The sequence below is a fragment of the Miniopterus natalensis genome, chromosome 1 (genome assembly GCF_054644295.1).
Source record: "Miniopterus natalensis isolate mMinNat1 chromosome 1, mMinNat1.hap1, whole genome shotgun sequence".
Taxonomy (NCBI): Eukaryota; Metazoa; Chordata; class Mammalia; order Chiroptera; family Miniopteridae; genus Miniopterus; species Miniopterus natalensis.
In genome coordinates this window covers 136,798,191-136,810,446 of record NC_142081.1, presented here as the reverse complement: position 1 = coordinate 136,810,446, position 12,256 = coordinate 136,798,191, and the positions used below count along the sequence as shown (strand labels likewise).

Sequence of the window (12,256 nt, the reverse complement as noted above, 5' to 3'; positions counted from 1 at the left end):
CTCACAACTGTAAACCTTCTTTTGCCAACCCCATATTATCTTCTGGCACTGAAAGCTAAACAGAAGCTCCCTGTGAGTGGATGTCCCTCTTTAACATAACTATATTGATGCATATAAAATGACCAGGCTTTATAACTTCCAGCAGGCAGATGAAATGCCATTTTTGAAACAAAGGATAAATTTTAAACAGAATAAATTGTGGTTTATGCTTTACATGAGTTGATTGATCTTGTCACAGGAGAAAGTGGAGCAATTTTAGACAAGCAGTTCTAGTGTCACACTTACTTGTCACCTTAACTTCGCATGAAAGAGTTTCTCACCCTTAGTCGATGCACTATACCTGCCAGCCTGTGCTAGGCCTCGGCTTTCGAAATTAATAAGGTCCATATATAGCTCATAAGAGCTGCTAGTACTTACCTCATAGGATTGTTATGAAGACTAAATAAATTAATTCATATAAGGTGCTTAGAAACTTACCTTAGTGAGTTCCCAGTAAATATTAGCTGTTCCTCTCTACCAAAATCCATAAGCTGAGACATTAGTGACACCTTTGTTTTGTGTAATTTTTCTAATCCTGTTTTTCAAATTTTCAATGCCGGTTAGAGAAATTTACAGGTGGTCTCTTGGGATAAGCTAAGTCCCAGCTATTGCCTTACCCAGGGTGTTCTCTGTGACTTGTTCTTATCCTTGATGACCAGCCATGGCACGAAATCTTCAATTAATTATTTTTTCTAAGTAGTTATTCTTACTACTTGTCACATTTGCTCTCAAAATTTCAAGAAAATTACATAAAGTAGTTTTTCTCTATATTTATATAGTAATGTATACAGCTGGGGCACAGAATTCAATGCTGTTCAGGGTGAGAGTAATGAGAATAATGGGAAAGGACTCACAAAACATCTAGATGCCAACAATTTTTGTTTTTTGTTTTTGTTTTTATCGGTTTGTCTAGGAGCACTCAGAATGTGGCATTTATAGGCAAATATTCATATGTTTAGCCTTTCAATTTGAGCAACATTATTGTCAAGTTAGTAAAAGAAGATAATTATGTTGATTACAAATGAGATTCACACCAAATTTTGAACCTCTAAGAAAGTTTTTACAGATTTAATCAATGTATTAATTTTTTAGACTTCCTTCAGAGAGTTGAGCTTTTACTGTCACTTGGAGGGGATTGTTTGTTTTATGTTATTATTTTATTTCCTTTAGCAGAGCTCATAGCCACTCTATTGATTTGGTATTTGAAATTTAGAGAAGCAGACAGAAGGAAACAGTTCATAGAAAACAGGAGTTAGGATGAGTAACATCTACTTATGAATTTACCATAGGCTTAGGCTTCTTTACCAAATGCCCCAAACCAGGAAGCTATTGAATTTGTAAGACAGGCAGGATAGGAACTGAATTGATAAATGTTAGATTAGAAAGTACCTTCAAGATCATCTCACCCAATGGTCTCATGTTACAGATGACAGGTTGAGATCCAGGGAGATGAAGTAAGTCATCAGGATCCTATGAGACCTAGAACTCAAGATCTGGACTCTTATTTTACAAAACTTACCACACACTTGCCACCTCCCATGACTGATTATTGAAAGCCCACCAATGTAATGATAAGTCCTTTCTACCAAAAAGTATTAATGTTAAGTTGGGAGAGTCTCTTACTATATCTAGTTCTTTATATTGACAGTATCTTGTAAGTAGGATTAAGATTTCCTTTTCTAGAAATTATAGTAATAAATTCAAATCAATTAAACAAATTTTATTCCACATCAATTATGTGTTTGGACGGACAGTAGTGATATTCCTGACCCAGATGCCCATGGTATCCTGAGGACATAGGGAGGTTTCCAGCTCAGAGGCCCAGGTGCGGGGTGTGCTGCAGTTTACCTGATGACTTATGAACTGTGCTAGTTGGATTTATTAAAATGAACTCTTTCAAAATCCAAAAAGTGGCTTAAAAATCTTCTTGCAAAGGGATTAAAAATTGCAGCTAATAGTGCAAGCCCAAGAGGATCATGAGGGAAGAAGCACTGATCCCGCATAAGAGGTAAAAGCAATATCAGTCCCTTTAGAGTTGACAGAAAATAAGAAAAAGAGAAATTAACCAGAAGAGAGCCTTAAAAATGGACTTACATTTATTACTAGTAGTAATGAACCTCACAGCAAGCATAAAAGTTGCCTCAAAATGTTAGTTAATGGTAATATAAAGCCATCAGGACAAGCGAGCTATTTAAAAATAAGTATCCAGAATGTGGAAACAACTGTTAGGATTTTTACAGTTGTGTTCAAAGTTATGACATTTAAGACTACGTCTGCTATGATAAAAAGTTAGAATGTTCTCTTGTGGTTTCTGCTTTATAGAAAAAATGGAAAAGCCTTATACTATTAGCAAAATATGTGTTCCTTCTGCTTCCTGCTGTGGTAAAACATAGCTAAAAGAATATATGGAAAACCACGAGACAACAGATTAAATGTGTTCTTTTGTCAGCAAATACTATTGAAAAAGTCACAGAAAGTGCTACCGAAATTTTGAAGAAATTATTATCAGAAAAATTACATAGCTGAGTGAAAGTACAGGTGTTTCTAATATATCTCAGTCTATGGCATTCTCTAGAAATTAATAGTTAACATTAACGAGAGGTCACTATATGTGGGGGAAAATTCTAAGCACTTGGAATGAATTAATTTATTTAGTTTTCAAAATAATCCTATGAGGTAAGTACTATATCATCTCCATTTTAAAGATGAAGAAACTGATGCCCAGGGAGGTTAAGTAATGAGCTGAAGGTCTGTAGGGAAAGGGAAAAATCCCCCCTTCTCTCCTCTGGTTCTTTTGGCTGGTTGAATAATCCAATTGATGTGAGGCAGATTTACAAGAGAAAATAAAATTTAATTGCATGTGCATGGGAACCCCGAGTACATGAGAGGCTTAGAGACAAAAGTTAAAATGAGGCCTATATGAGGTTCTGAGCTAGGGATGAGGCAAGCCACCTGGAGGCTTCAGAGGGTAACTGCGGGAAGATAAGAAGTCTCTTCAGTAATTAGTAGTTTGCTCGGCCACATAGAGAGGTCAAAAAAAGGTTACTTAGGATCATCTCTTATACGGGCAAGGCTCCTAATTCAAGTTCTTCTAGGAAGTTAAGAGGAGGCAGAGTTTCCCTTGAGCCTCAGGATTTCAGTTGCCTTTAGCTCAAAAATCATCCGCACACCACAGAGGCACATCTGGGGATGACTCGTTCTGAACCCCTCCAGTCACTCAGCCAATAAGCAGTAAAGCCAGTAAAGAGTCCACGTGGGCAGTCTGTGTCCAGTGCCGGTGATCTTAGCCACTCATATTTCCCTGTGATACTTTTTCTTCAGCCAACAAACAAAAAAATGCATCAGAGAAGACATTTTGTCAGAGGTCAGTGACTTCTTCACTTACTAACAAATGTATTTTGAAGGAAAACAGTACCAGAGGTGATGAAGCCACTGAATTGACATCAACAGAACCGGTTCTTGGGTGAGATCGCAGTGGGCCCTAGACCAGCTCACTGCAGTCTCTCAGGGAAGCGTGCAGGAAGGAGGCTGAAACAGGCACCAAACACCCGGGGCAGTGGACGTGTCGATGTCACTACTCCTATAAAAACAAGAACAGGCTGGGTTCTTGATAATACCTTGTACTGGATGGGGAAGAACCATGAAAATATTTGCCCCATGTGCCTCCCACGCAGCACCTCCAATCAAACCTAAGAGAGCAATCAGATGTTACAAAGTTTTCTTTTTTAAACAGAAGAAGAATTTCGATTCTTTGGACCTTTTCTGTGATAACAAATAGATGTCACTAGTAGGCTAGTCAAAAAACAACTAGAGCAACAGGACTTTCACCAAGTTAAAGGCGACATTCCAGCAATGAGTGAGAAAGTGCCTGATTGTAAGACACTTGTGTGTGAAGAGAACAGTTGGATAACAGATGTTGGAAATGTTGCCATTGTTATGAGATTAGAGTGTTTAACAAAGTCAACATGTCACCTATTAAAAACTTTCATGTCTGCAGTTTAAAAAAAAAAAAAAAATCTGTAAATAGAATTTTCCAAACTATTTTTTAAAAGAAATTCCAAATGAAGAATTTTTGTCCCTTTTAATCTATTCTAAAAAATATATAAAATACAACACTTTCTGGCTAGTTTGCATTTACCCATTAAAATCTAGGAAGATAGAAATTTGCTAGTCTAATTCAATGAAATTTGTGAATAATTGATGGATGCAATTAAAAAGTATATTTTGTGATTTTTGTACATATACAGCCAGTGAAGCACTTTTTTCATTTGATGCAGATGTAATTGTGAAATATCTTTTTTTGTCTATGACATCTACCAAAGACTAAATATTAAAACATATGGAACTTTCAACCAAATTTTTAAATTCCTGTGTCAGCTTCAATCTTTTTAACAAATGGAAACTAATCAGAAGGTAGTGCATAATCTCAATTTTTGAGATGCAGAGGGACTTTCAGGGCTGTGGGACATGTCCAACTGGACACATCCAGCAGAGAGTAGAAAATACAGTGGCAAAACTCAGAAGACAGATTTCTGAGTCTTGCCGTGTGTATGTGTGTTTGTGTGTAACATCTGGAAAAACTTTTCTAATACTTTAAGGTTTGAAAAGTACTTCAGTCTCGTAGTCTTTACGTAAAATTGAGCATATTTATACTGACAAGGTGAGGGATATTTAAATGTGTTTACTTAAGATGAAAAATTATCTATAGCATAAGATCCTACCTTAAAACATGGATCACTGTTTGCAAATGCATTATTATTTAAAAAGTTATACTGAACTGTGGTATTAGCCAAGAAATAAATTAATGGAATGGACTAGAATGTCCAGAAATGAACTTATACAAATATGGTCATTTGATCTTTGATGAAGGTGTGACTGCAATTCAATGGAGAAAGGATAGTCTTTTCAATAGATGATGTTGGATCAATTAGACACCCATCAGTGAAATAATGAACCTCAACCTCAACTGCACACCTTATACAGAGATTCACTCAAAACAGATAGTAGATCTAAATTGAAGATGTAAAACTGTAAAACTTTTAGAAGAAAACATGAGAGAAATCTTTGTGTCTTGGAGTTAAGTAAAGAGTTCTTAGGAATGACACCAAAAGCATAATCTACAGAAAAATTGATAAACTCTACCTCATCAACGTGAAAACTTTTGCTCTGTCAAAGGCAATATCAAGAGGGTGAAAAGACATACTGCGCGTTGGAAGAAAACGTTTGCAAATGACCTAGCTCACGAGGGACGTGTTTCCAAAATATATTTTTAAAAATCCTTTCACATGCAACAAGGAAATAATTAACCTAGCTGAAGGTGGGCAAAGGATTTAAACGCATACATCACCAGAGAGGATAGAAGGATCATCAATAAGTCTTTGAAAAGATGCCGAATATCATTAACTGTTGGAGGCTGAATATGGCCCTAAATATGTTTACTTCTTAGTTTCTAGAACCGATCAGCGTTAGCTTACATGACAAAAGGGACTTCCCAAATGCGATCTGGGAGGGGATGACTGTCCTGGATTCTCTAGGTGGGTGCTAAATGTCCTTGCAAGAGGAAGGCAATAACGTCAAAGGAAGCGGAAGGCGAGGGGAGCAGAGAGATTTGAAGATGATCCCCCGCTGCCTTTGGAGATGGAGAAAGGGGCCAACAGTCAAGGAATGCAAGGAATATATTATATTTGAAATTCAATATATCATGGAATTAGATATAACATTATCTAGGTGATGTAATTATAGGACCCCACTTAAAGGGACCCACTTTCTAATCAGTTCCTGGAATGTGGGTGCAGAGAATCGGCCTTGTGGTGAACATCCCCAGAACTGTGTTTCCTGAAGTGGAGTCCTTCACACAGTTGAACTACAAGACACTAAACAGTAAGGGCTCCAGGTGAATTCAGTTTGTGACAAGCAGCATGGTGTTTAAAAGCTAGAATCCGTGATCAGAAAGACATGACTTTAAACCCCCACTTTGTTATTTATTGGCCATGTGACTGTGGCAATGAACTGCCCTAAACTTCAGCTGCTGCTTCTGTAACATGAAGATGCTGAGAGCCCCTACCTCCTGTAGTGTTACCCGAGGAAGTGAAATAATGCTTTGGAAGTGCAACAGTCAAGGAATGCAAGGAATATATTCCTTGCAGATAACACATAGATGATGGCTATTACTCTTCTGGTGCTATTCACCATACACCTTCTTGGAGAATCAAAATGTGCAACAGTGCCATTAAAGCCTCTGAGAAGTCCTGTTGAAAAACACAATTGTGCAGAACCTGCCCGTGTCAGGTACCATGCTGACAGCCTGGGAGCAGGCCTCTTCTTGGGCTTGGTAACGAGAATGCGGTTGATAACGAGGGGCAGGTAGGGGCTATTTGTGCTTTGGTTGGCACATTTCTACTACTCAGGGACTAGGGTGGCAATCTTCATGAGCAATTTTCAGGTAGCAAAATTGAGCCCCAGAGCTTGCCTTACAGAGTTAAGATCTAAATTTACATTTCCTGGCTCCCCACTCTGAATGGGTTATTTGCGAGTCACCTGGCTTCTTTCTCACCTGCCCTGAATTTTACACTCAGGGATAAGCTGAGAGGAAAGGTATGATTGCTCAAGAAGTAAATGTGTGCCCCTTTAAGTATCATAATTGAAAAAAGAAAAGAAATGGGAATAGTCTTTTAGAGTGAAAGAAAACTTTCTGCACTTCATAAAATCCAAGACATCATTCAGGTCAGCCCCTTGGGAGGCAGTAATACGTGACTCCCATTAGGGCCTCGGGAGGAGCTGTGTAGGAGGCCTCAGGCTTTCCTCCATCAGGCCCACTGGTTTAACTCCACATCTTTTTTTCATGGGGTCATTGACTCCTGAAGGTCCAGAGCTCCCTTTTCACCGTATTCGTCCTGTAAGCCTTCAGTCTGGGTCCAGATTTAGAGCAGGAACCTGCGCAGGGAGGGCAGATGGCAGTGTTGGCCTGAGAGGAGACTAGGATTTCTTGTTGCTCTGGTTGCCAGCATCATTTATGTGTTCAGTACATCTGATTAGCATTTGCCCCAAGGTCTGCAGAAGACAGTTCATTTCCTTTCTCTCTTACCTATGTGGAGCCGCACCCACAGACTCAGAGCAGATGAAAACATGCCTGCTGTGAAATGTCCCGTGTCCACCACCCACTTCAATCAGAGCCTGCCTTTTCGTCACTGACCTCCGAGCCCCGAAGGCCCCTGTTCTTGGGAGTCACTAATAACACTCCTCACTACGTTCCAAACCTTCTGGGCTCCTTTGTAATTCCTGGAGATCCCCTCCTAATCCCCAGGTTGAGAAATCAGAGGTTCCAGTTGGTTTCCTGTGACCTGTTTGCTGTCCTTGGGGTTGTCATCCTTAGAAATGATGTTTGATTTTCTATGCACTTTCCTCTTGCTGAACTGCACCCAGAATAAATGCCGTAGGTTTTGACATGGGAACGTTTAGCTGTTCAAACATGCACACCCTGCTGACATTCAAATCCCTGCACGTACCACAGCGATGTTTATAGCCTTTGACAGGTCTGAAAGAACACCAACTTATTTACCAGAATAAGTTAGTGGTAGTACAGAATCATGACCGTTTCACCAAGCCTAATTCACAATCTTTCATTTTCTTTTAGATCGTATTACATTTGTAAGCAGTTCCTGTCTACAAATACTCAGCCCAGGCCCCGGTTTACATAAAATGATGCTGATAGTGTAGGAAAAATGAATGGTGTTTTGACAGAAGTGGAATTAAAACCAGTTACATAATACAATGAAGATAGCAACATCTTGACATATGACAACCCCGACCAAGGCAGGAGAGTACTGGATCGGGAGGGTGGTTTCTGGGTTCTAATTCCAACTCCACCATTATTAAACATTATTAAATGTTCTCCTCTGAACTAGATCTAGGATTTCCAAATGCACCAAGATATAAGATTCACCTGGAGCATTTATTAAGAAATAGATTCTCAGCCCTCAGCCCAGCCACACTGAATTAGACTCTCAAGAGAAGGGATCTGCAAAAGTCTCTCTTTCTCTTTTCCTCTCTCTTTCTCTCTCTCTCTCTCTCTCTCTCTCTCTCTCTCTCTCTCTCTCTCTCTCTCTCTCTCTCTCTCTCACACACACACACACACACACACACACACTGCCCTGTGGGACTTCTCTGAAGAAACAATTTGGGGGCAACACTGGATTAGGTAATAACTAGGATCTTCTGGTTCTAAGAGGCTATGATAAAGCCTGGATGCTGTAATTCACAGTGAGTAGGGAAAAATTCCTACTTAGTATTTTATAAGTATTCTTTATTTATTTTTTTTTAAATTTACTGAAGTTAATGCTATGGTTTGTGTTTTATGGATCTAAGTATCCTTCAGATTTCTCTTTTTTCTTTTACTTATGGCAGTCAAATCTGGCCCATCTAGCTCATGGTGTTATATTAAATATAAATGAGGTCAGGAGGTGAAAGTCTGTGGTGGTAGTTATTATTATTATTATTATTATTGCTGTTAGTAACATAACTACTGTAGGATAGACTCTGCTTTTATGAATTTGATAGATATGCTAGTACCTTTGGCTTTGTTCCTATTGGTAAAAGCCCAGACAAATAAACAAAATACAATTATTAATTAATTAATTAATTAATTTTTAAAAATTTAATTATGTGCCTATTATGTACAAAGCATTATGCTATGTTCTGACTAAAATGTTTAGAGTAACTTTCCTTTCTCCTTTTTTTAAAACCTGAACTCTCCTATTTAATTATACTTTTAAATGGCTATAGTGTTTTCTTGATCTCATCAATGTAACAGCGCATTAGGAAATGAATGATATGTGTTGGGAACCTTTATTTAGTTTATAGAGAATGCATGATGCACGTTTCAAAGAGAGGACTCCACAGCAATCGGTGGCCCACAAGTTAGCTCTCGGTTCGGGTGCCTTGCCTGCCTTCCCTTCCCCGTGACACACTGCTCCAGGCGAGGTGAGCTATGCCAGCATTCCAGCCCCTGGGTTCAAACCTGAACCCTGGCACCAGCTTATACAGTGAGACCTTGGCTGTGAGAACAAGCAATGATGAATCACATTTGTGTAGCGCTCCACAATTAGTGAAATATTTTCATATCTATAATTTCATTTATTTCCCCAGTAACCCTCTGCTACAGGCAGGGAGGTCCTGCGGTGTCCAGAGAGCTAATGGAGCCAGGACTGGAAACCAGGCCTGCGGGCTCTTCCCATTCCTTCTATGGTTCCTGAGATTCTACACCTGGAGTGTCGATGAGGACTGGGCTCTCCTACACATCTGTGTGTGTGTGTGTGGGGGGGGTGTGTGTGGAAAAGATATGGGAAGAGTGATTGGAGCTAATTCTCTTCAACACTTACACTGGCACCGATTTCAAACTCTAACGATCTTATACTTCTTATGCTCTATTTTGACATATCCTTTAAAGTAGAGTTAATGTTTCTGAGTAAAATGTCATTAATTCATCATCTTGTTTAATCCTTGAAACAATAAATACATATAGTATGTTGTTAATTCATCATCTTGTTTAATCCTTGGAATAATAAATACACGTATTAAGTGACATAAAGGTATTAAAGTGTAATGTGAAAACAGAGTGGAGTGAGCCCAGCAGGGAAGCAAGACTATGTTAGAATTGTGTCCAATCCCCACTCATCCCAGTAGTTGTTTAGTAATCCAAAGGCAGAGTGGCAAGACACCCCTCACCCTCAGGCAGAAGAAACCAAAGAAACCAACCTGGCTACAGGGGAGGAAACTCTCCCTTGGCAGCATCTTGGAACATCAAAGGCAAGCTTTCCATGGAATCAGCTAGTAATTTATGCTGAGGTTTCCAAAGAGAGGTATCAGGTTCTCAAACAGGTGTTAAGTGCTTGGGAGTCCGAGTGGGTAGGTGGCCATCACCTGAAACAGGACGGCACCCCAGGGATAGGGTTAGGGAACACGGCAAGGCCCTGCAGGAATCAGGAGATCCGGCGGGGTGCGCCACTCAGATTTAGCAAATCAAAATATAGGGCACGGAGTTAAATTTGAATTTCAGGTTAACAGTGAATGATTTTTAGTGTATGTCCCACGTAATGTCTATGCAATTCAAATTTGACTGAGCATCCTGTATTTTATATGGGGATGCTAACAGGGACAAAATATTTCAGAGCTTCACAGGACAGCATTTCAGTTTTTCCTGCTTGCACTTAAGACCTCTAGTTTTCACCATCTTCTTCCAGGTCATTACCCTGAAGGCTCTGTTCATAAGTAAGACTGGGGGGCGGAGGGGTCCATTTAGAAAACGATCATATCTGTAATATTATCTCCAATTTACATAATTAAAATTTACACTCACGTAGACCCTTTCTGCAGTAGAATACAGTAGGTTGTTTTTCTTTCAACATAAAATGTCACTTTATAGATAAGGGAAGAAAGTGCTTTTCTCTTCAAATAGTTCTTTTTTTCATAATATGGTAATGTTCATTGTTTACAATCAATTTGTGGAGAAGATAATTTACAAAATTAATTGTGAACATGTATAGAAACTCGTTATTCTCTTAATAATAGTCTTTATTTAAAATATAAAACAAGGAATTAAAAATTCATACTGTGTTAGTTGTCAAATGCACAGTTTGGTTTCTTTCTTCCCACTCAGGTCCTGCACCCTTCTTAATTTTCTCGCATGGAAATAGTATCTTTAGGATTGACCTGGAAGGAACCAATCATGAGAAATTGGTGGCAGATGCTGGCACATCGGTGATCATGGATTTTCATTACAATAATGAAAGAATCTATTGGGTAGATCTAGAAAGACAACTTTTGCAAAGAGTTTTTCTGAATGGGACAAGACAAGAGGTAAAGTACCAATTTCTAAGGTATTGGGGGAATTTTGTATAGGCTGGCAAACATGATATGGTTAATTGACAACATATAGATAAATGAAAATGACATCACAATTCAAACGTGTGCCTGACATTTGTAGGTATTTATTTAATCTGCATTTGTGGCATTTATTGAACAGGTCCATGAATATGGCATTGATATTCAGAAGCTCCCCAAAGTAGAAAGTGGGGATGTCAATGTAATTTTGAAAACGTGTCAGTTTACTAAGTCAAGTCACCATTTTATGGTTAAAACAGGTTATTTACATGACTATTTTTTACTCCAGTGGTTCTCAGCTGGGGACAACTTTACCCCTCGGTGGACATTTGGCAATGTCTGGAGACATTTCTGGGTGTCACAACTGGGTTGGGGAGGGCGGTGGGTGTGCTACTGGCATCTGGTGGGCAGAGGCAGGAATGCTGACATCCTACAATACGCAGGACAGTCCCCACAACAAAGAATTGCTCAGCCCCAAAGGTTGATGGTGCTGAGGTTGAGAAACCCTGTTTCATCTAAAATGTCTGTTGTGGGTTTTGGCACCTGCTATTTAGGAAGAAAAACTTCTTTCTTTGTATTCTCAAGGAGTCTGCACTCTGACCAAAAAAATAAATAAAAATAAAACAGATAGATATAAAGTATTTTGTTTCAAGTGCATACAAAGGATCTTTAATCTTTCTTTTCAACTAGAACCCTTAAATGAGTCCCAGGAGGAATGTTCTCTCCATTCCTGGGGGAGATTACAGCCAGCTCGTGACCAGAGAAACCTTAAGCATCTATCCCCTGCACAAAGTGCCCACTGTTGTGATGTGGGTGTTTTTTTTAAACCAAACCTTCTCTCTCCAATTATTCTTAAAAGCTTCAATTAGGTGCTAATCTGTTTTATCACATCGTTAATACTTGCTAATCTCACTTTTAACAAGGATGGCTACTCATTATTCTCCAGCCACCTGCAGAATTGTTTCAAAATCTTAAGTCTAAGAATCTGGAGGGTTTCCTGTCACAGAATCAGAAAAAAAATTGAACAGTTGTGAATTTATGTGAAGTCATTAGGAAAGGATTTGTCTGATGCCTACAATCCACTATTATAATCCCTCCTTTGGATTAAAACATTCTTTATAAAGGACAACCATTAAAATGTAAACAATTTACCTGGGTGAGCTATATATTAATATATTAGTAATTGGTTAAGTGGTTTGACCAGATTACTCTGTTTATGAAGTATAACTAATACAGGCTCATGAGCATGTTAGATCTCAGTGAGGTCAGGGCAGTAGCAGCAATGGTGGGACTATTTGCACCATGGAAATCTGCAACTTTCCAATTGAGGCTTCTCCCC

At 38.9% G+C, this 12,256-nt stretch overlaps 1 protein-coding gene across 1 annotated transcript in view; it reads left to right on the top strand.

Moving 5' to 3' along the window:
- EGF (epidermal growth factor) overlaps positions 1–12,256 on the top strand; it is a 77,749-nt gene that overhangs the window by 8,915 nt on the left and 56,578 nt on the right. The window contains exon 2 of the mRNA XM_016209461.2: positions 10,694–10,893. Within this exon, the coding sequence (XP_016064947.2) occupies positions 10,694–10,893 (200 nt within the window). The remainder of the gene's footprint in view (positions 1–10,693; positions 10,894–12,256) is intronic.